Raw genomic sequence first — 20096 nt, 5'->3', positions numbered from 1 at the left:
CGGTGGCCACCCCCGCCGGTCGCGACCGTTACGACCGGGTGAAGGGAAAATTCAATCGAGAAAGCGCCAAAACTCGAGAAACGCCACGTGGATCGGCGGAAAGGGAACGCGTTTGTAATGTGGCGGTTCGCGTGCGGTGGAACTTACATACCTGCGAACGCAATGCGACGGTGTTCTTCTCGAAACCGGGGACCGGGCCGCCCCGGTCAAATGGTGGGCAGGCACACCTACACCTACACACACACACAAATTTACCCATTCACACAGTAGCCGATCGAGTTCCTATCTCATCCGCGAGAGTTGGAACTGTAGGGACGAAGCAAGGTGGGATGAAGAACGGCGAGCGGGTTACGCGAAAATCTCCTGCCCTGCAAAGAGGGTGAGGACGGGGGGATCGGAAAAGTGTGGCCCGGGAAACCCCCTAGTGCCGTGGCGTTGGCAAGGAACGGTGGAAAATATTTTTCAGCCATAATTCACCATTCGATTCCGCCCCCGGAGGTAATATATTTTGAATAAATAATCTAAAATGTACAAATTTATCATGCACTATTTATTGGTGTGCATGAGCGAGCCGGTGCATACACACACACAGACACACATACGCGCACGCAACAAATGCACACGACGGTGCACGGTTGGCGCACGGGTAGGGAGGATGGAAGGAGTTACGAGAGGGTTTGGAACATGGCGATAGTTTATGCAAAGTCACATAGCGCACCGGCACAAACATCCACATACACACATACACTCATACCTACACAAGGGCTGATCGCGCAGATGAATTTTGGAGAGTGCATTTGCAATATGCATTTCGCTGGAATCAAAGGAAGCGTGAGGGGGGTGGTGGATTGATAACATAACGGGAGGGGAAGGGAAGTGGGAAGTGCACCGCGCAGTCAACAGCGCGAAATCAAACGTGCATTTTGCCGGGAAAGCGTACGGGAAGCTTCGAAAAGGCGCGCATAGGTGCCTGGAAAAACGTGGCCACCCGGAATCGAAAATATCCATTTAAATTTGTCTGGTTGATCCTGCCCTCCCCTCCCCACGACCTTCACCATTTGCTGCCGCTTGCCCTTTTCCGCCATTTTGATGTAATTTTTTTCTCCTAACAACCGGGAAAATAGTCACACACACAGACAAACACACACACACACACAGTCGATGAACTCGCTTGGATTTCGATTTGGAAAATTCCTGTTTTTCGGATGTACATACTAATTTCGAACCGCCCGGAATGCCACCGCAAACCGTTCATTCCGCCCCCCGTGGGTCACCGATGGAAAATGGTGGAAAATGATGGCCCCATGTTTTTTTTTCTTTCATTTTCGCTTAGACCTCCCAAAACTAGGGACGCGGCTGGTTTCTGCATCTAAAACTATTTAAATTATGATCCGTACCAAGCTGGGATGGGAGTGGGGTGGTGGTTTTTCAATAAATGGGAAATTGTGGCTTCCAAGGAGACAGGGGAGTTGTTGCGTGTGGCTGGAAAATGGACACGAATTCCAGTTTTCCACCGCTTCCGAAACCGATTTTCGATCCGATGAGCGGGGACTTCAATAAATCAATATGCTGATGAACAACCGAGCCAAAAGTTGTCTAATCTGAGCGCACCAGCTTTGTGCGGTGTAAATTTTCTCTTATTTCTTTTCTATGAATACATTTTTTAATAGGCTAGTTCCAGTGTTCGGGAAGTGTTTTCAACAAAAAGAACTGTATCACCTGTAAATGGAGATTGGTTTATCTTCGATTATGTTTTTTCCTATGCTATCAATCCTTCGTATCTTTCCTCCATCACTATGAGAACGAGACAGGTGTTGTTCCTACCCTTTGCCGAGTGGAATAGTTTCAATATTATCCTACTCAAAGTTGCACCTAAAAACAACCCACCACACCTTCCACACCAAAACAAACCGAACCCATTAACAGCAACGGACAGCATACGCTTCATTTGTGCAGGTTCGAATCTCTTTTCCTACCGTTACAACAACAAGTTCTCCTCCGCCTGGAAAGAAAAGGAAACATTCCGGGGAAATACAATCGGCATGTAGTAATTGCTTGTGCAGCACACGGTACGGCAGCATTCTACGAACTCAGTTCCGAGTTTCCCAACGGTATGTTTTTGGACCAAACATAATGCTTGGTTTTGTTTTCCCAGAGAGAAAACTATTGATGGTTAGTTTTAACTGCCCCTCCCATTAGTAGGTACTTTTTTCTTTCTCTGGCCCTAGTCTTCGACAAAGAAAAATGGACATTCTCTGGAAGGAGAATGCCGGGTATCCATCTTCCATTGCCAGCAACAGGATGGCGAGGGGCAACAAAAGGAATCGAAAGTGACTCAGGGAGGTAGTTTTAACAAATTAAAACAAAACTCTTCCCTTCAAGGATCGAAGCATCGGTTTTACTTTCTTCCTTCCTTTCCTTTTTCCTTGAAAATGGTCGAATCAAATAGCAGCACACCGTCTACGTCTTTGTGTCGGTGTGGTATAACCTGTATGTTGATGCCAAATGTTATTTTCCACTCCGAACCCGGAGCGTAATGTTTTATCGAAATGTCATAGGAAATATTGAAAACAAAGGAAATTGTCTTGATTTTCGTCTATCGTTTTCGTATAAGATTTATATGATTTTCGATAGACAGATCTGCCACTGACTGATTTTCGATAGACAGATAAAATTGATAGCTTTAAGTAATAGATAAGTTTTGAAACATGATTTTACGAAATTGAAATCGAATCAAAACTCTATTTCGGCATATCTAGACATTTAAAAAAATCCAAAGTTTTAATGCAGGCGTTTAGACCCATCATTGAACTGATGCAAAGGTGTTGAATTTTCGGTGAAAGTTTCGATGAGAGTTTAACTCGTTGTTACATTCCCTTTAAAATTATTTTATTAAGACATTCTTTGCTATTAAACGATGAATTCTTAGAACAATCGTTGGGCGAAATGTTTCTTAAATAAATGATGATCGTATTGGGAGCTTGCTTAAACCGTCGTTTTAAGTTGTTGTTTTTGTTGATAATAACTTTTTTCTGTTATCAACCTCTCTAAACGTTATAACAATAACGTTACACTCACGCCTTAGCTAGAAAGGAATATGGCAAGATTTTGAACATTGTATCCGTCCGTTATTACTCTACTATTTTAAATGAACTTTTTTATAGTTTTTATTTATTTTACATTCGATTTTAGACAAACCCATCCTTATGGCATCGTTACATAAAACAATACAATTATCCTTCTTCTTCTTCTTCTTCTTCTTGGCGTAACGACCTCTTGGTCATGCCTACCCGTTAAGGGCTTACGAGACTTGCTTCCCTGTTGTACGTGGATAGTCAGTCCTCTCGTACAGGGGAGGGTCCGGTCTCGGTCGGGATTCGAATTTATACAATTATCCTTACATTACACTAATTTATTCCAACATTTGCTCAATAGTTGCCTTGATATAATCATATTGTTTTTTCTTTTTGTTTAAACCACTTTGAAGCTTCTTGTTTGATGACCGTAGGAGTCTCAAGTCTATTTCTTTCATGCGCGAAGAAGCTCTGGTAAAGAGAGTTGTATCCTTCTCCTTACTGTGGTTTTCTTCGATGAAATCCAGCAGCTTCGTTAATCCTGCCACCGTATTTTCGGACGCATGATAAGAAATATTGTACTTCCGTGTGAGTTCATGGATTTTGTTCGAGAGGGAAACGTGGCGTATTATTTGCCGCTCCAGCAACTGGACCTCTGTATTTAACATGTCTATTTCCTTCAAAAGCATCGTATTTGGCAGCGAGTCGGGTTGTGTGACTATGGCAGAAAGGTTTCGTGCTGAGGAGATCAGTTCAATGGCATTGCATTGACCGTTAGCTCGAGCCATCTTTTCATAGCTGTTTACTTCAGCTACCTTTCTCATCCACCGATCACGGTAAGGCATTTCCTCTCCACTTGTACAACACAATCCTTGCGGTAGACTCACTCGGGCAGTAGGTTTCCGCTTTGAAGTCGATGCTAACATTGGGTGGGAAACTTCGTAACAAACGCTCCATTTTAACGCAATCCCAGTCGTTATAAGACAAAGTAATATTCTTTAACTTCCACGATGAACTTGGTTGTAGTGCTATTAAACTGTTATGATCGAGGTGTAGCTCTTCCAGCAGATCAAACTGTTTCTGATTGTCTTCTACATATACCAACTCATTAGATGATAAATCAAGAACCTTGAGCGATCTTAGGATATCGCTACTCATGTCGAATGTATACAAGCGATTGTTACCCAGCATAAGGATACTTAATCGTTGCAGTCGCTTGAAATCCTCTGATGTGATGTCCTCAATCTTGTTGTGTGATAGATCGAGAAATTCAAGCACCCTAAACGGGTTCAACCATGCAGTGGTGTTAAGGTTATTGTACGATAACACAAGTCTACATAGTTGATTGTCGTACTGTCCGACCACTTCTTCTTCTTCTTCTTCTTCTTCTTCTTCTTCTTCTTGGCGTAACGACCTCTTGGTCATGCCTGCCCGTTAAGGGCTTACGAGACTTGTTTCCCTGTTGTACGTGGATAGTCAGTCCTCTCGTACAGGGGAGGGTCCGGTCTCGGTTGGGATTCGAACCCACGCCGTCGAGGTGGTGAGCCCCGGCGCTCATGGGCCGATGTTCTAACCGGCGCTACCGCTCGGCTGTCGCGGACCCCCGACCACTTCGTTAATATTATTATGCGAAGCGTACAAATTTTCTATCAACGGCGGAATTTTGAGTTTTTCAAGGTTATTGTTACTAACATCTGCGTATAACAGGCTTCTGGTGCGCGACAGATCAAAGTGAACGAGCTGGTTATTTGTTACATCAACGTGTTCCAATTGAATATTATGATCGAAGTGATGATCCTCTATTCGTTTAAGATTATTGTTTGCGAGGGAAAGTGTTGCTAAATTCTTCGTGTTTTTGAACAATCTATACGGAATGCTGGATAGGTTGTTACCAGTTATGGCTAGGACCTCGAGTGCAACCAGATTATCAAAGACTCCTGGGTCAAGCGATGCGATGTAGTTGAAATCGAGGTAAAGCCACTTGCAAATATATCCACCAATGTTCTTCGTAATACTTGAATAGTAGAGTTCACAAACGTAAGCCTTGTTAGATTGTTAAACTTAGCATTGTAACTGCCGAAGGGTATGTCGAATTGATTCTCGTTAATGAAAACATTGTGAATCATACAATCGTAATATTCGTTTACTCGGACCATACAATACGGTCAAACGTGATAAGGCTTTGGATGAATCATACTTAAGAGATGAGTCGCTAGACCTGCTGAAAATCGCAACCGTTGTTTAAGAATATGTCAGACCAGTCTTATCGCTCCTTGATTTCTATAATAAAGATTAACGGCAATATAATCCCAAACGGTACGTATTGTGTTGAGTTGAGTACTTTCCAATCAGATTCATGAAGCTGAATCACTTTTTGCTTCGTTTTGGAGATCTTTGAAATGAGAGAATCATAAATAAAGGAATAAATAATGAAAGATTCTTTAATGTTAAAGGAACAGACAACTAATGCCCGAAAAAATGGTACGAGACACTTTTTTGCGCTTAATCCACGCCAATGAAAGAATCACCAAGATTCGTACAAGAGTCATGAAAGAATCATTAAAATTTATAAAGATTCATCAATGTTTTAACATTTGAATCGCAAAATTTTCATGAAACAATCTGAATGAATCTTAGGTGATAATTATGAAATTCATATGAACGAATCTCGGCTAAAGATGCATAAGGCCCAACACTAGTAATGAGTAACGTCCAGTTCCATGCGAGGGCAAAGGTAAGGCAGGGGGATAAGTAAGATTAACAGTAATAAACAACAAGGTTTGCTTATGCGATGTTCAAAAAAAAGATTGTAAGTTCCTTGCGGCTTAAATTGAAACCAGGAATGGTACATCAAATTTTTTGAATGATGTAGTAAAACTGATGCAAAATGTTTTCTGGCTCTAGTTCAGGGATCGGCTTACATTTCCCAAATAGAGACAGATGTTTAAAAGGCAACCTTTGTAATGGTATGTCAACTTTCTTAATAGTAAAGTTTCATAAAAAGTGATAAAAGATGAAATATTTAAAATTTGATCGATGAATTTTTTAAACATTTTTATACTCATTTTCGTTGAATTTTTATTTGTTTTTCAACATATAACAGGAACACCTTGTTAATCATTTTTAATCTTAATTTTCATGAAGCATTAACATTTTCTTACGGGCAAGATAAAATCAATTGGTGGGCCGGACTTGCCGACCCCTGCTCTAGTTGATCAAATTAAAATAAAAAAGTATTATCAGTCGTTGAGAAAAGTTGCATCATTCTATTCTGCCCATCAAAAGGCAAAAACAAGTAAGAAGAAATACAGCATAAATTGTCTTGAATTGCATCTACCTCCCCTCCCTCGGAGCAACGCATCCCGAAAAAGATAACGGTTCTACCATTCGGGACCACCTTTTCAACCCCCTCGGGGTCTTGACAAACATGCGTCCTACGCGAAAACCCACCCGAGTGCAACGGCCCAGCGGCCCGGACATGATGAGCTGGGCCCTGTCACTTCGATCCAACTCCCAACGCTGGCCATCCGCGCTCCGCATCCGCAAGAAAGTGTTTGACTTCGAGGCCCCAGCGGCGGGCCGCAAAAAAAATCGAAATCATTTTCTGCGATCCTGTCCACGTTATTGCATACGGTGTGTCCGTGGGTTCCAACACTGCCGAGTCGCCGGACCGTTCGCCGAAATCTTCGGTGCCGAAGGAAATTGCACGATCAGTCACCGGAAAGGATACCCGGCACCAACACGGCCACGAGCGATAGGTCGACCATGTGTGTGTGTATATTATTTTTTTAATCATGCTCAAGACTTGAATGTTCACTTTAACTTCATGCTTGCTGCATGAGTGGAGGGGGATTCAATCCGTGATTTTGCGTACCACCTTGGGCGGAAAGGATTTTTTTTGTGCTCCTCCTTTCTCGCCCTCGCTCGGCTCGTTCCCGCTCGTTGGGCCGCTGTCAAACGAACGCATGAAACCGACCGCATCGGTGGCCCCCGGGGGCAAAACGAACGCCGGTGGAGAGACGGAGCAAATGCAATATATTTGTAAAATTATTTCGCCCAAAGTAGTGCTGGCATGATTTAATGTACCGAAAACGGTCACGGATTTGTACGGCGACGACGACGACCAACACTCACCGGCTCGCAGCTGCTCACCCTGCGGAAGCTGGGCAACGTCGGGTTGGGAAAGGACGCACGGGGACGAAATTCCACCTCCCTCGGGGGAAGCAAAAGGAGTATTAATTATATTTTTGATAACTTGACAACAGAACACGGCGTACTGGAAGTATCTTCGGCCTGGTACCGGAGGGCATTCGGGATGGTTGACTCCACCTCCGAAGACGTCGAGGTTGGTCGGATGGTCAAGTAGGACGTGGAAAGGGTCGTGCCTCCCGTGTTCTCCCTGTCGTTGACACTTAAGGACACTTGCCGATCGTGTCGACCCGCGTACCGCGTACGATCATTATCCATCGAAGTGACGGTTTGCGTATCCATTTTCACTAACTTCTTTCTCCCTTTTCCCGTTCTCTCTTCCGTTTCCCTCGCGGCTCGCCAGAAGGAAATGTAACAGCGACATGGAGCGGGACCGTGATCGTGACCGGGATCGTGAGCGTGATCGCAACGCCGTGACCGAGCGCGACGTGAAACCGCTGGAACCGCGCGATCTGTCCGCGACGCGCCTGTTCACCGCGACGCAGATCAAAATCAGCACCTCGCCCACCACCTCGCCCACCATCTCGAATTCGTCGTCGCCCACGCCCACCCCGCCCATCCCGGCCGGCTCGCCCGCGGTCACCGGCGTCGGCAGCGGGTATCACCACGCGAACCACAAGCAGATCACCGGCATCCCGTGCGTTGCCGCCGCGTCCAAGTACACGGCCCCGGTGCACATCGATGTCGGCGGGACGATCTACACCAGCTCGTTGGAAACTTTAACCAAGTACGTACCAAAGGAGTGACACTACCTGCCGTAATTTGACCTCACGTGTCGACAATAAAACTTCTTTGATAATATGCACCAAATTTATCAAAATTAAATCGTTTAAATCAAAATGTTTAAGTATATTTTTGATAACTTAAGTAAACCGAACACGGATCACAGTAAAAGACCAGATTGATTTGACGCACGTCTAAAATAAAAGTTCCATTAACCCCGAGTTCTTCCAATACCCTTTTGCAAATTGCCTTTTAAACATTCATATCCTATCAAAAGAACTCCCAGCATAGATGGTCTTTCCTTCACCTCGTGCAATGTCTTTTGCATCTAAAGAAAAAACCATGTTCCCCATCTAAAGAAAAAAACCATGTTTCTTTAGATATCCCTTCAGTACTTCGTTCGTTGTCGAAGAGCTTAAAATGTCCTTCTCACCCAGTACTGTCGGGATCCCTGCGTCAATCTCAACAAAGTGTTTGCGCCTCTTCTGTTGGTTATCTTTAACAGATCCATTCTTGGCTCCTTCCCGACCAGTTGGAAGTCCGCCTGGTTAATTCCAATCCACATAAAGCATGATCACAAAGTATGACATCTCAATACTCTGTTCCCCATCCCAAGTACTAGAATCCATTATCCACTCTTCTATTCTTCCTGTTATCGTAAGCCACCTATCTCCTCGCCAACATGGTTACTTCCTGTGACATTATGTGTCGTAATATAGTCCGCTTTCAAAAACATGGGTTTCGGCCACCGGATTTTATTTATATGGACTTTAAAACAGTTTGCGATAGTGTTCCCTACGACTTATTAGTGGCCAAACTTGAAAACCTTGGAGTAGGGAGCCACCTGCTCTCTTGGTTGGTGTCCTACCTATATGGAAGATCCTATAAGGTCAGAGTGCTCTCCAGTTGATTCTGAATCCTCTATTGACTTTTCGGGAGTACCTCAAGGTGGTGTTCTTAGTCCTCTTTTGTTTGCTATTTATTAATGATTGAGATTTACTTCTATCCTTCTTTATGATGGTTTTCTACTCTACGCCGATGACTTCTAAATATTTCTTCCTGTGGCATCGTTTCTTGATTGTTGCTTGCTCCAAAACATGCTCAACTCTTCAGAGTTGAGTCCTTTTAACCCTTTCCACTCGAGCGGCGCCGATACGGCGCCCAGCAGTAGCGTAGCACCAACTCGAGCGGCGCTGCTACGGCGCCAAGCCGGTTGAAGCTGGTAAGCCGATCAAGTCTTACTCAATTTGCAGTTCTTAATCCATGCGCTTCAACGTTCAAAGTGACATTTTTATATTTACGATGAGTTAATGAATAAACTACATAATTATAAACTTATTTTACGTTATTTGCAGCTTTTTCAAATATGTGGCAACATCTAATAGGACATGTCAAAAACGCATTGCTTGCATGGAAACTGCCTAAGCTTGATATATTCGAAAATTCTGTTGGGTTTATGCAAATGCATGCTTGTTTACAATTGACACTCTTCAACTCTGATTATATACCGGACCATCCTTTCATTATTTCGTCATGGTTCATGGCAATAAGTTTTATAGGATGCAGTAAAATTATCCGTTATTGACCGGTTGCAATTTAGTACTTGTCGATCTTTGAGGAAATTTGATGAAGTCTATAGAATTTTTGTTTAAATATGAAGGGAACCCTTGAAGATTCTGGCCCCCTTGCGAGCTCGGGGCCCACCGCGGGCGCTTAGTCCCAGCACCGTTAAATCCGCCTCTGCGTTTACCAATTTGGTCAATTTCGCCTCGAGTTGCTGGTTCGCGCAGGCGAAAATGCTTTCGAGCGCAAAGGGTTAACGTTTGGAATGTCCTTGTTTATTCCATTTGAAATAGTTATTAAATTGGGAAGATTCTTCTCCAACCTGATGAAGTAGCATCCACATAAATTGAGGGTGCGATGGAGAGCCTTCCATCATGTAGTCAACATGTTGCAATGTGTCTTTCGATTGTTACTTCTTTTAGGTCGCTCTTGTGAGTTTTAATAAATTTTATGCATAAAAAGATCTCATAGTAGATGCTATCAAACTCTAGCAATAAAAAAAATATAAAAAGTAATAGTTTTGGTACGTAAAAATGATTTAAATACGAAAAAATCGGAAAGAAAAATCCTTTGCACAAATTTGAATGAAATCTTGGAGACACAATGTATAAAAGCAGTTTATTAGAATTGCATGAATTAACCCAACGTCAAATTTGACATTATAAACTCATCAAGACTGTACAGATTAAATTATTACGATACGCTTTGACGTGATTATGTGTGGTATGTTAATACGGTTTCAATCGATCACCTGTCCCTACAGATATCCCGACTCGCGGCTAGCGAAACTGTTCAACGGCTGCATCCCGATCGTGCTGGACTCGCTGAAGCAGCACTACTTCATCGACCGCGATGGGGGCATGTTCCGCCACATACTCAACTTTATGCGCAACTCCAAGCTGCTGGTGTCGGAGGACTTTCCCGACCTCGAGCTGCTCCTGGAGGAGGCCAAGTATTTCGATATTGTTCGTGAGTATAACAATGCGTTCCTGGGTGGCATAGATTCGGTGTGTTGTCGGATGGGAAACTGATTCGCTTTGTTTTTCTTTTCCTCTCTCCAGCTATGATCAAACAGATAGAGCATCTCAAAAAGGAACGCCAACGCAGCGGGAACGGCATCCCGCCCTTCGGGGGCAGCCGGAGCAAGTGCAAGGCCGGGGCGCAGGACACGACGAACCACGACGTGGTGGCGCTGCACGTTTCGCCCGACCTCGGCGAGCGCATCCTGATCTCGGCCGAGCGTGCCGTCCTGGACGAGGTGTTCCCCGAGACGAACCAGGCAATTCTGGACGCCCGGACCGGCGCCGCCTGGAACCAGTTCGACGGCCGGCAGGTGATACGGTTCCCGCTCAATGGCTACTGCAAGCTGAACTCCATCCAGGTGCTGACCCGGCTACTGAACGCCGGCTTCAGCGTCGAGGCCAGCACGGGCGGGGGCGTCGAGTCGCAGCAGTTCTCCGAGTATCTGCTGATTCGCAAAAGTTCGATGTGATAAAATCCATTTGCCATGCTGCCCTGCCCAGGCAAGGCTGGCCGTTCGTCGTACGGGAGGTCCGCTACCTTCAGGATCCCACGCACCTGCTCGATCGCACCGTTCACGAATGGGACAGATCGCAATAGCAGCCGGGATCGTGATCGCCATGATCGTTACATTTAAAGTCTAAACCCCCACGCATAGTGAAGTCTGCTAAGAACGGCTCAATTTTAACAATGTTCTCCTTCCGCAAGACGGACGTCGTATCACTGTATCATTGTCCCGAGGCCGCTTCAGAAAAAGGCCCGCAAATGTCACAACCATACACACACACATGCATTCCTTCCCATTCATCAGAACCATCCTCCCAGGACAAACATATGAAATACGTACGCAAATATTCGATGTAAGTAAGAACCCGATGTAAGTGAAACTTAGCATAAAATCTAGTTAATTATATTAGTAGCGGTATCCCTCACATACATTTATGTTACCTCTTGTAATTCGTAAGTAATTCTCGGAGCTCTAGAGCCGTAAATAAAGTGACGAAAAAACATTTAAACAATAAAATCTAACCCAACATTGGCCGAAAAGCGTTTGCTGCATTGTTTCGTTTACGGTGAGATTGATTCTTCTAGCATAAGGAGGGCGAAGAAGAAAATCAAAAGGGTAAAAATAAAACGACTTAATTCTCCCAACCACACGCTGAGAGTAGAGCCACACATAATGCCACCGGGAGGGGTTTCAAATTCTCATCCGAAATAGAGTATGCTGCTCCGGCATGATCATCCGGCGAGAGGTATCAAGTCCGCGGACACTCTCCGGGAAGCACCGTCCGGAAAGAACAGGTTTCTCAACGCGACGATCCGCCGGAGACGGTTCTGTTATTGTTCGCGATCGCATAATTGAAGCTGCAGTCGAAGCGGTTGGATCGTTCCTTCGCGTCTGTGTCGATCACCGTGATTAGCCCCGATGGGAAAGGTTATCAGCAACTGGCGGGGATTTTTCTGCGTATTCGTTGGACTACTGCTCCCAGCTGGGCCAGCGCATAGTGTACCCATTGAAGGTAAAAGTATCCACGGTCTATTGCATCGACTGTAGCTGTAGAGAAATTTGCTTCCGATCGGTCGGTTTTAGGATGTGGCGTGCGTAAGCTGGACGCCATCGGGTTGATAGTGAAAGGACAGGATGCCCGTCCGGGTGACTGGCCGTGGCATGTTGCCATTTACGATGGGAAAAATACAAAAACTCCAACGTACGCGTGCGGTGGCTCGATCATAAGCGAGTACTTCGTACTTACCGGTAACGTATGGCGTAATAAATATTTCCTGGTGGAATATAGTATTGTAATATTATTTTTTTTCCAGCCGCACATTGCTTTCAGGAGCCGAATCCGGTTAGATACTCCTTTAAAACGGGCGTACATCTCCTCAACTCTGACATTGATACGATCAATTACGCACTGTTTGAGATCATCATCCATCCAAAGTTCGACCGGAAGCTCTACAACGACATCGCACTACTACGGCCGGAAAATAAGATCGTGTTCAAGAGTACCAACGTGTGGCCGATCTGCCTTTGGTCGGAGGAAGCGAATGTGATTAATGTGCTTCAAGTGTCGGGGATTTCGGTCGGCTTCGGATTCAACGAAAACCACGAGGTCAGCAATCTCCTGCAGCAGGCGGCAATGAATCTGACCGCAAGACAGCGCTGCATAGAGATGATGCCCGATCATCTGGACTATCTGGCGCAGGATGAGGGCAAAATCTGCGCCGTCGGCAAGGAGAGCGGATCGAGTGTATGCTCCGGTGACAGTGGCGGTGGGCTTTACTACGCGAACGATAAAGTTTGGTACTTGCGCGGCATTGTAAGTGCAGGTGCAAGAAAGGACCTTGGCAATGGGCAAACGTCCTGCGATACGTCACTGCCAGCCACCTACACGGACGTGGCGAAGTACAGACCCTGGATCGACGCACACGAGAAGATTCTTGACGAACGGAACCTCCTGAAGGATGACTCGTGCGGTGAGGTGCGGAACGACAACATTACGGATGAAGGCAAGAAACCGATCTTCAACCAGTATCCGTGGAATGCCCTGTTGGAGTTCCGAGAGGCCGGTAAACCGCAAACTCATCTGGTGTGCAGTGGAGTACTGATACACCCTCGGTATGTGCTGACCGTAGGGCACTGTCTGGATGGAATTTTAAGAGGTTTTTCGCTGTAGGTATCATAACCAACCCGTTTGGTACTAACCAACAACAACTTCTCATCTCGAACTATTCTTCTTTTCAGTGCATCGGTACGCCTCGGAGAGTTCAACCTACGCACAACGAATGACACAGATCCCGCAGTGCCTGGAGAAGCAACTACAACACAATCTGTTGACGTCGAAACGTACTATCGTCATCCGAAAATAAACCAACCCATGTACAGCAACGATTGGGCACTCGTCAAGCTGAAGCACGATGCCTCACTGTCCAAGCACAACATCCGCACCATCTGTCTCCCCAGTCTGGACGACTTTAAAGAGACAAGCCTAACACTGACCGGCTGGAAGCGAAATAAGTTCGTCTTTCCGAAGCTCGAGCGAGACACGATGAATCTGAGCTCGCCGGTCCAATGTCGGGATGAGTATAAGAAACTCGGCATCAATCTACCGGCCACCGATGATATGGTTTGTGCGTTCCACAAGGATCAACCGAAGGCCAATTGCAACAACTACGCCACGGGATCGCCCCTGCAGTACATAAAGGTGGTCGACAAGAAGCCCCGCTACTTCCTGGCCGGACTGATGGTGCTCAATTTTCCGTTCTGCCGTATGAATGGGTCGGAAGTGTTCGTCAGCCTTACTGGGGCCTCCGAGTGGATTAAGAAAACGGTGATCGGATGAAGCTGCGCAAGATCGCAGCTCTTTTATGTTGTACCAAAACATCCTACTCATAATTAAGTTTTTAGAAAATTATTCGAAATACACATCAGTGTCGGCGAGCTTAGAATTGAGTCTTGTTATTTTATAGGACTTAATGTTCTTGCACAAAACATAAAAGTGTTTCAGTTATCAGATCACTTGTTCGTTTGTCTATTTTGGGTGAAAAACTTAGTTAAAAGACTCGAAGAGTTATTCTAATATTAGTCGTACCGTAACGTTGCCCACAAAACAAACGGTGCCTTTGATAATTTGATGATGTAATTTTACCTTATCCAGTTAGAACTGCTTTATTTTGTTAATAAAGAAAATTAATTTATTATTTTTTATTTAGGTAAATTCAACTAATTGATTATGTTGCTATATGATCCGACATTCTCATTCCTCTTGCTATGTGATACGATAGCTGTACTTAAAGTCGTAATTCAAAGTTATGCACTTTGACATACTTTACTTCGATTGAGTGATTTTTTTAATTGACAATGTATTTTATTCAGAAATAATAATGTTTGGTGATGTACAGTTTTTTTAACATAATTAAATGCTACACCGTTTTACCAATCACATCATCCACATCCTTGGCAACAGCGATCGTGTGATTGATCGGAATAGCTTCATATATGATAGCTTCATATATATGCGCCTTGTTGTTGTAAATTCACACTTACGCGTAAATACTGCTCTGCTACTACTCCAATCAAATGTTGTTATAAAAAATTACAAATGGCATAATAAGGAGGTTCATTTAATTGTTTCAATGTATCGACTTAGCTGACTGACGAGTGTTGCACCATTTACTGTGCCGTCTCACAATGTCAGTAAGAGGAATTCACTACGCTACTGGTATACTGGTGAATTTGATTCGGATGTGTTTTTCTTCTTGATAGAGATAATTTTGTCCAATTCGTTAAAGAAAGCATCGAAATGTATACGTTTCATCTTGACAAGAGCAAACTGGAGAAGCCAAAAAACTCGGATACAGAAGAAGCAATGAAGGAAACAACAGTAGCCACGGGTCGGAACAACAACTTTCTTTCGTTCCATGTAGGATAGTTCTTGGATCGTGTTAAGGAATCGAACTTTCGATGTTGATCATCGAAACTCCCACTCCCACACTCCATAACAACGGTCTATTAGACTAAAGGAAGGAACACAAACTAATCAAACTTACATATTCAAATTTATTATTCAGTATCCCTTACAAATGTTCCTCTCACTTGCTTGATTTTGTTTGCTTCATGTGGTTGAAAATAAAATGCATAAAATGTTTCATTATTCCTCACGAGCAGATTGGGCATAGAGAATGGATCGAATTAGTTTCCAGTGAAGATAAAGTGCTCCAACGAGGAGAACCTTTCGAATGCATTCAATTCCAGGCTCGTAAGATTGTTGTTCGAAATGTCCAGATGGGTAAGATTCTCTTGAGTGTTGATTCCATCCGATATTATCTGTTGTACGCGACTGTTCGATACGTTCAGCTTGCGAAGATCCTGCAGCTTCGTAGAGATAGTGCCAATGTCCAGCTCGTTAAAGTAGTTGAAGGAGACATCCAGATCGACCAGAGATTTGAACTGCACAAAATTGTTAAAGTTGTTGAACCGATTGCGTTGGGCGGAAAGCTGGGTAAGAGCGCTGAATAAGCCGCTCGTTTGATTAACTTCGATCGCGGACAGTTGGTTGTCAGCTGCTGATAAAATCCCAAGGGTTGGTGAGATTTTCAGCGACATAAGGCCGTTTCCATCTATGTTGAGGTTTTTCAGTGTGTCCTGGAAGTCTGTGGTCGTCAGATCGAAGCTCACGAACTTGTTGTATGCCAGATTTAGTGTGTCAATTCGCAACAAGTTGCTGAACAGGCGAGGGTGAAGAGTGCTTAACTTGTTGTAGCCGAGGAAGATGCTCTTCAACCGCAAAGCTCCATCGAAAACGCCAGGATCCAACTGTTCGATAGCATTGTGCTCCAATGAAAGGCTTTCTAGAAAGAACAGATTATGGAAGATTCCATTTGGCAGTGTAGATAGTTGATTACTGCTCAGATCCAGGGTGATCAGTTGGTCAAGACTATCAAAAATGCCAATCGAAAGGTTAGTAACCTTTATATTTTGTAGCTTCAGAGTCGCGAGTCTGCTGGTTTCCTGGAACAAATCTTTGTCTAACGTTTTCAACGGATTGCTTGAAAGATCCAAATAGTTCAGTTTAAACACAGAATCAAATACTTTCGGCTCCAACGTGGTCAGGTTGTTGTTTGATAGCGTCAGCTCCAGAAGCCATGGGACATCTTTGAAGAAACGTGTGGGAAGCGTCGATAGGTCGTTGTTGTTTGATATCGTTAAAACTTCTAATGAGATAGAACAGGCCTGGAAGAAATCTGCTGGCAAGCTGGAAAATCGGGAGCCCTGCATGTACAGCTTCTTGAGCGATGTTTTATTACTCAGAAAATTATTGGGAACTATCCAACTATCCGCAGAAATCGAAAGTTCCTCCAGTTGATTGAACTTATTTAAACCACTCAAATCTTCAATGCTCACTCCATTATTGTCGTTTAAGTAGAATCCTGTCAACCCACTAATGCCATCCAAATTGTTAGCTGTAATTTCGGAAATTGTGTTTCCAGATAGATCCAGAGTGTCCAGTATGGATAGGTTTTCAATAGAATCGTTGCCGAGGCTGCTCAGGCCTGTGTTTTTCAGCGACAACAGTCCCCATTTATGATTTACAATTTCAAACAAGCCATTTGTAATATGATTAATAGGATTTCCGTCCAAACGGAGGCTCTCCATACCAGGTACAAAGCTGTTTTCTAATGGTCCAGTTAGTCGGTTCTCCGCTAAATTCAATTCTTGCAAGTTGGTTCCAGCAAATGTACCCTCCGGAATGTTCGTAATGCGGTTCTTTTCGAGGTCTAATAACCCCAAGTGTGGATATTGTGTTACAGAAATGTGTTCAATCTCGTTATTTGACAGGTACAGTCGAGACAAAGACCGCCATTCGATATCAACAGTGGTTGAACTGATTTTGTTGTTTCTCAGAGACAATGTTTTCAGTGACGACAGTTTCGTTATTCCGTTCGGGATGGCCTCCAGATGATTATTATCCATATTCAGCTCTTCAAGATTTGTCACTCCCAGAAAAAGATCTTCCGATAGGTTGCGGAGCCGATTGTTGGACATGTCGAGCTTGGCTAGATTTTCGAGCGACAACGAAATGTTTTGCAGACGATTCCCACTGAGGTTGAGGTTTCCCAACTGTTTTAAACAGTTGAATGCTTCGGGGGGCACATGACTAAGCTTGTTTCCCTTGAGCGTTACGGTCACCAATAGTTCATGCGCGCACAAAACACCCTCATCGATCGTCCTGATTTCATTACCATCCAAATCGAGTAACCACAGTTGTTTCAATCCTTCCAGAGAGCGGTTTGATAAAGCTTTGATATGATTGTTGCTTAGCTTAAGTGTCCAAACGGATTCGAGTTCCCGGAACGTGCCATCATCTATGGACGATATACCGATATTTTTTAGTCCAAGTATTCTCAGCTTCGTTAAATGATCAAATGTGCCGGGTTTGATGTGACGTAGATCGTTGTCAGCCAACCGCAAGTACTCCAACTCGGTCAGGCTGTTAAACAAAGTCACATGTAATGTTTTTAACCGGTTGGAATCCAACATCAATGATAGTAAGCTTCTCAATGTCTTAAAAGTGTCAGGATCAAGATGAGTAATTGCGTTATTGCTCAGGAACATTCTTTGAAGATTAACTGTATCACGAAATAATTTTTTGGGCAGTTCTTGCAACAAATTATTTCCCAAGTCCAGATAAGTGAGCAGACGGAGCGATGAGAATGTTTCCGGTGAGAGAGTCTTCAGATTGTTCGAGTTCAAATTCATATGGTCCAACTTTACCAATGGCTTGAACACTTCCGGATCGATTGAAGTGATCCGATTCCCTTGCAAATCGAGATTTATAAGCTGCGGTGTACCAACGAAGGCTTTGTTGCTGAGATTTTCGATGTCGTTCTTATTCAGGTAAAGCTCTTCCAACGATAGCAGATCGTCGAACAGATGTTCCTCCAGATTCCTGATGCGATTTTGAATCAAAGATATCCGTTGCAGATTTCTTAGGCCAGCGAACAGCTTGGGAGGAAGTTTTCGTATGTTGTTTTTATCCAAATCAATGTCTTCCAACCTCGACAATCCTTGGAAGGTGGACTCGCCGATAGTGGCGATCTGATTGCTCCGAATTCGGATGATTATCAAACTTGTTGCATTCGCAAACGGATTACGGTCCAGTTCCTTGATGAGGTTTTCATCCAAGACGAGCCTTTGCAACGCATGCGCCTGACCAAATGTATCTGGATGTATGGCCAACACACCCGATCTAGATGCGGTCAATTCGTTTATTCTGTTACCATTTTCACCATCGAAAAGCGATGTCGGAATTGTAGGCAAACTCGAATCATAAAACTCCACACTAATAAGCCCATCTTCAGCAGTCAGAGCAAATTTTGTCGATTTTCCATCCGTGATGACTTCATCCCGTTTTACCTCAAAGCGACACTCATTATCAGAACACTCGTACAAAGGTTTTGCCAAACTGATTGTGACGTAAACGAACACAAAAATAACTATCAGTGTGCTAGAGAAAGGGGAAGGAAAACAGAAAACATGTTTAATTATTTAATTCAAAAATCACTTCTACACATAGCTTATTCAATCCACAAAACTACCTTGCTCTTGCAAAGCCCATTTTCACACAGAACGATCTGCTTCTACTCGCTACCAGATCGGAACTGATACGTCTTAACCGTTGAATATGACCATTACACCTAGTATTCGCGAACGGACACAAAAACTAGAACAACCGTATCAAGAAGCTGCTAAGGTTACAGCATCATTATCGTTCGTTTTGGCAAGGTCAAATGACCGCCTTAACCCACACATCACATATTCTATGTAAATCGAAATCGGTATCATATGCAACAAAGAATCGTATGCCATTCCGATTCCAAATATACTGATTTCATATTAAATTCATACAACTTTCGACGACTTGTGTTTGTGTTGTGATGTTGTATGTGGCTTTTACGTCCAACTACTAACTGATTATATTGCATTGGGCTAACAAAGATTACTTAATTTGTCCTTCGATGAAAGAATCCGGAATGCGGCCGCCTGAGGAAACATACCCGAAGATACACGAAGAAATCGTTTTACAGAAATGACTAACAGAATCGAGCAACATTTGTGGAGGCTCGGTTATAAGCGAGTATTTTGTGTTTTCTGGTTCAGTTTTTGGCAAAAACTTGATGGAAACTCACAGACAGTTATTCCGATACGTGTGATATTTTGTGTAACAGCTGTCGTCTGCTTCATGGAAAACTATCCATTGCTGTATTTCTTTTAGGCCGGAGTAATCCGCCTGCTCAATAATACTACTCGAAATGTGAGCAATTATGATGCGGCTGAAATCATCCCCTATCCTAAGTATATTCTGGAAGTCATTAACAACATTGCATTGATCCGTCCTGCGGGACCGCTGGGCTCTCGTTCCCTGTTTTGCTTTTTTATGGGCTTTACTTTTCTGTTCATTTAACTTTTATGAATCTTTGTCGCTCATGAATCTCTTTTTAAAAGATTCATGAATCTCAAAAACGAAACAAAGAATCAGCCTGCGTCATGAATCTGGACCGGAATTACACAACTCTAGTTTCGAGCCTTCAATGGAGATCCCCAGCGCTGGCGGGGTGATTCTCTAATCGACGACTGTCCCTGACTCCATCATTCTCCATCGTACAACACACTCAAACATAAACAAAAACGCGCTGAGAAAACACAAAACATAACGAAGTGTTTTGCTGAAGCCTTTCAATTAAAGCGATAAAATAAAAAAGTCAAAGCAATATTTAATATATTTGTTGAGCTAGGTGTAAGTGCCTAGAAAATTTATTTGGACTTATCGTAAACAGGAAAAATTCACAAAAATCATTAAATCCCGCTTGCACGTTTGCTCCACAAGAAAACGACGAGAATCTTCGTTGAGCGTTAAAAAAAAAGATGCCATATGAATATATGCTCTGATTCCATAATTTTAATCAATGTCTCTCCTGCGAGAACTCTCCGCCTAACGAATATTC

General features: G+C 43.7%; 4 protein-coding genes across 4 annotated transcripts; 2 read left to right on the top strand and 2 right to left on the bottom strand.

Annotated features, from left to right (window-relative positions):
• Positions 1 to 3905: 3905 nt before the first annotated feature.
• On the bottom strand, positions 3906 to 7565 carry LOC131264914 (leucine-rich repeat transmembrane neuronal protein 4-like). Its single transcript, XM_058267178.1, has 3 exons — positions 7375 to 7565; positions 4945 to 5088; positions 3906 to 4407 (listed from the first exon to the last, which is right to left on the bottom strand). The coding sequence occupies exons 1-3, from the start codon at positions 7563 to 7565 to the stop codon at positions 3906 to 3908; spliced, it is 837 nt and encodes a 278-aa protein (XP_058123161.1).
• A 68-nt stretch (positions 7566 to 7633) lies between these two features.
• Positions 7634 to 11548, top strand: LOC131262616 (BTB/POZ domain-containing protein Tiwaz). The gene is made up of 3 exons (XM_058264662.1): positions 7634 to 8010; positions 10333 to 10538; positions 10631 to 11548. The coding sequence occupies exons 1-3, from the start codon at positions 7646 to 7648 to the stop codon at positions 11059 to 11061; spliced, it is 1002 nt and encodes a 333-aa protein (XP_058120645.1). The 5' UTR covers positions 7634 to 7645; the 3' UTR covers positions 11062 to 11548.
• Positions 11549 to 12015: 467 nt separating this feature from the next.
• Positions 12016 to 14027, top strand: LOC131264913 (CUB and peptidase domain-containing protein 1-like). Its single transcript, XM_058267177.1, has 4 exons — positions 12016 to 12109; positions 12181 to 12345; positions 12411 to 13263; positions 13336 to 14027. Exons 1-4 carry the CDS (start codon positions 12016 to 12018, stop codon positions 13931 to 13933), a joined length of 1710 nt encoding a protein of 569 aa, XP_058123160.1. The 3' UTR covers positions 13934 to 14027.
• A 1255-nt stretch (positions 14028 to 15282) lies between these two features.
• Positions 15283 to 18709, bottom strand: LOC131264912 (protein artichoke-like). The gene is made up of 3 exons (XM_058267176.1): positions 18690 to 18709; positions 16749 to 18598; positions 15283 to 16643 (listed from the first exon to the last, which is right to left on the bottom strand). Exons 1-3 carry the CDS (start codon positions 18707 to 18709, stop codon positions 15283 to 15285), a joined length of 3231 nt encoding a protein of 1076 aa, XP_058123159.1.
• Positions 18710 to 20096: the final 1387 nt, after the last annotated feature.

The sequence above is a fragment of the Anopheles coustani genome, chromosome 2, assembly GCF_943734705.1.
Source record: "Anopheles coustani chromosome 2, idAnoCousDA_361_x.2, whole genome shotgun sequence".
In the NCBI taxonomy this organism is placed as follows: Eukaryota; Metazoa; Arthropoda; class Insecta; order Diptera; family Culicidae; genus Anopheles; species Anopheles coustani.
The sequence above is the reverse complement of the archived record's forward strand: the minus strand, read 5'-3'. Positions and strand labels throughout refer to the sequence as shown.

Excerpts from the sequence above, each read along its gene's own strand:
- LOC131264913 (XM_058267177.1), top strand. The coding sequence starts at position 12,016 with ATGGGAAAGGTTATCAGCAACTGGCGGGGATTTTTCTGCGTATTCGTT. Across the intron at positions 12,110-12,180 it reads GCATAGTGTACCCATTGAAG|GATGTGGCGTGCGTAAGCTG; the intron begins GTAAAAGTATCC and ends GGTCGGTTTTAG. Across the intron at positions 12,346-12,410 it reads CGAGTACTTCGTACTTACCG|CCGCACATTGCTTTCAGGAG; the intron begins GTAACGTATGGC and ends TTTTTTTTCCAG.
- LOC131262616 (XM_058264662.1), top strand. The coding sequence starts at position 7,646 with ATGGAGCGGGACCGTGATCGTGACCGGGATCGTGAGCGTGATCGCAAC. Across the intron at positions 8,011-10,332 it reads TCGTTGGAAACTTTAACCAA|ATATCCCGACTCGCGGCTAG; the intron begins GTACGTACCAAA and ends CTGTCCCTACAG. Across the intron at positions 10,539-10,630 it reads CAAGTATTTCGATATTGTTC|CTATGATCAAACAGATAGAG; the intron begins GTGAGTATAACA and ends TCCTCTCTCCAG.
- LOC131264912 (XM_058267176.1), bottom strand. The coding sequence starts at position 18,709 with ATGGGCTTTGCAAGAGCAAG. Across the intron at positions 18,599-18,689 it reads ATGGGCTTTGCAAGAGCAAG|CACACTGATAGTTATTTTTG; the intron begins GTAGTTTTGTGG and ends CCCTTTCTCTAG. Across the intron at positions 16,644-16,748 it reads AGAAAACAGCTTTGTACCTG|GCCTGAGCAGCCTCGGCAAC; the intron begins GTATGGAGAGCC and ends TGAAAAACACAG.
- LOC131264914 (XM_058267178.1), bottom strand. The coding sequence starts at position 7,565 with ATGGATACGCAAACCGTCACTTCGATGGATAATGATCGTACGCGGTAC. Across the intron at positions 5,089-7,374 it reads ACCATCCCGAATGCCCTCCG|TATTACGAAGAACATTGGTG; the intron begins GTACCAGGCCGA and ends CTACTATTCAAG. Across the intron at positions 4,408-4,944 it reads AACAACCTATCCAGCATTCC|ACTTGTGTTATCGTACAATA; the intron begins GTATAGATTGTT and ends TCAACTATGTAG.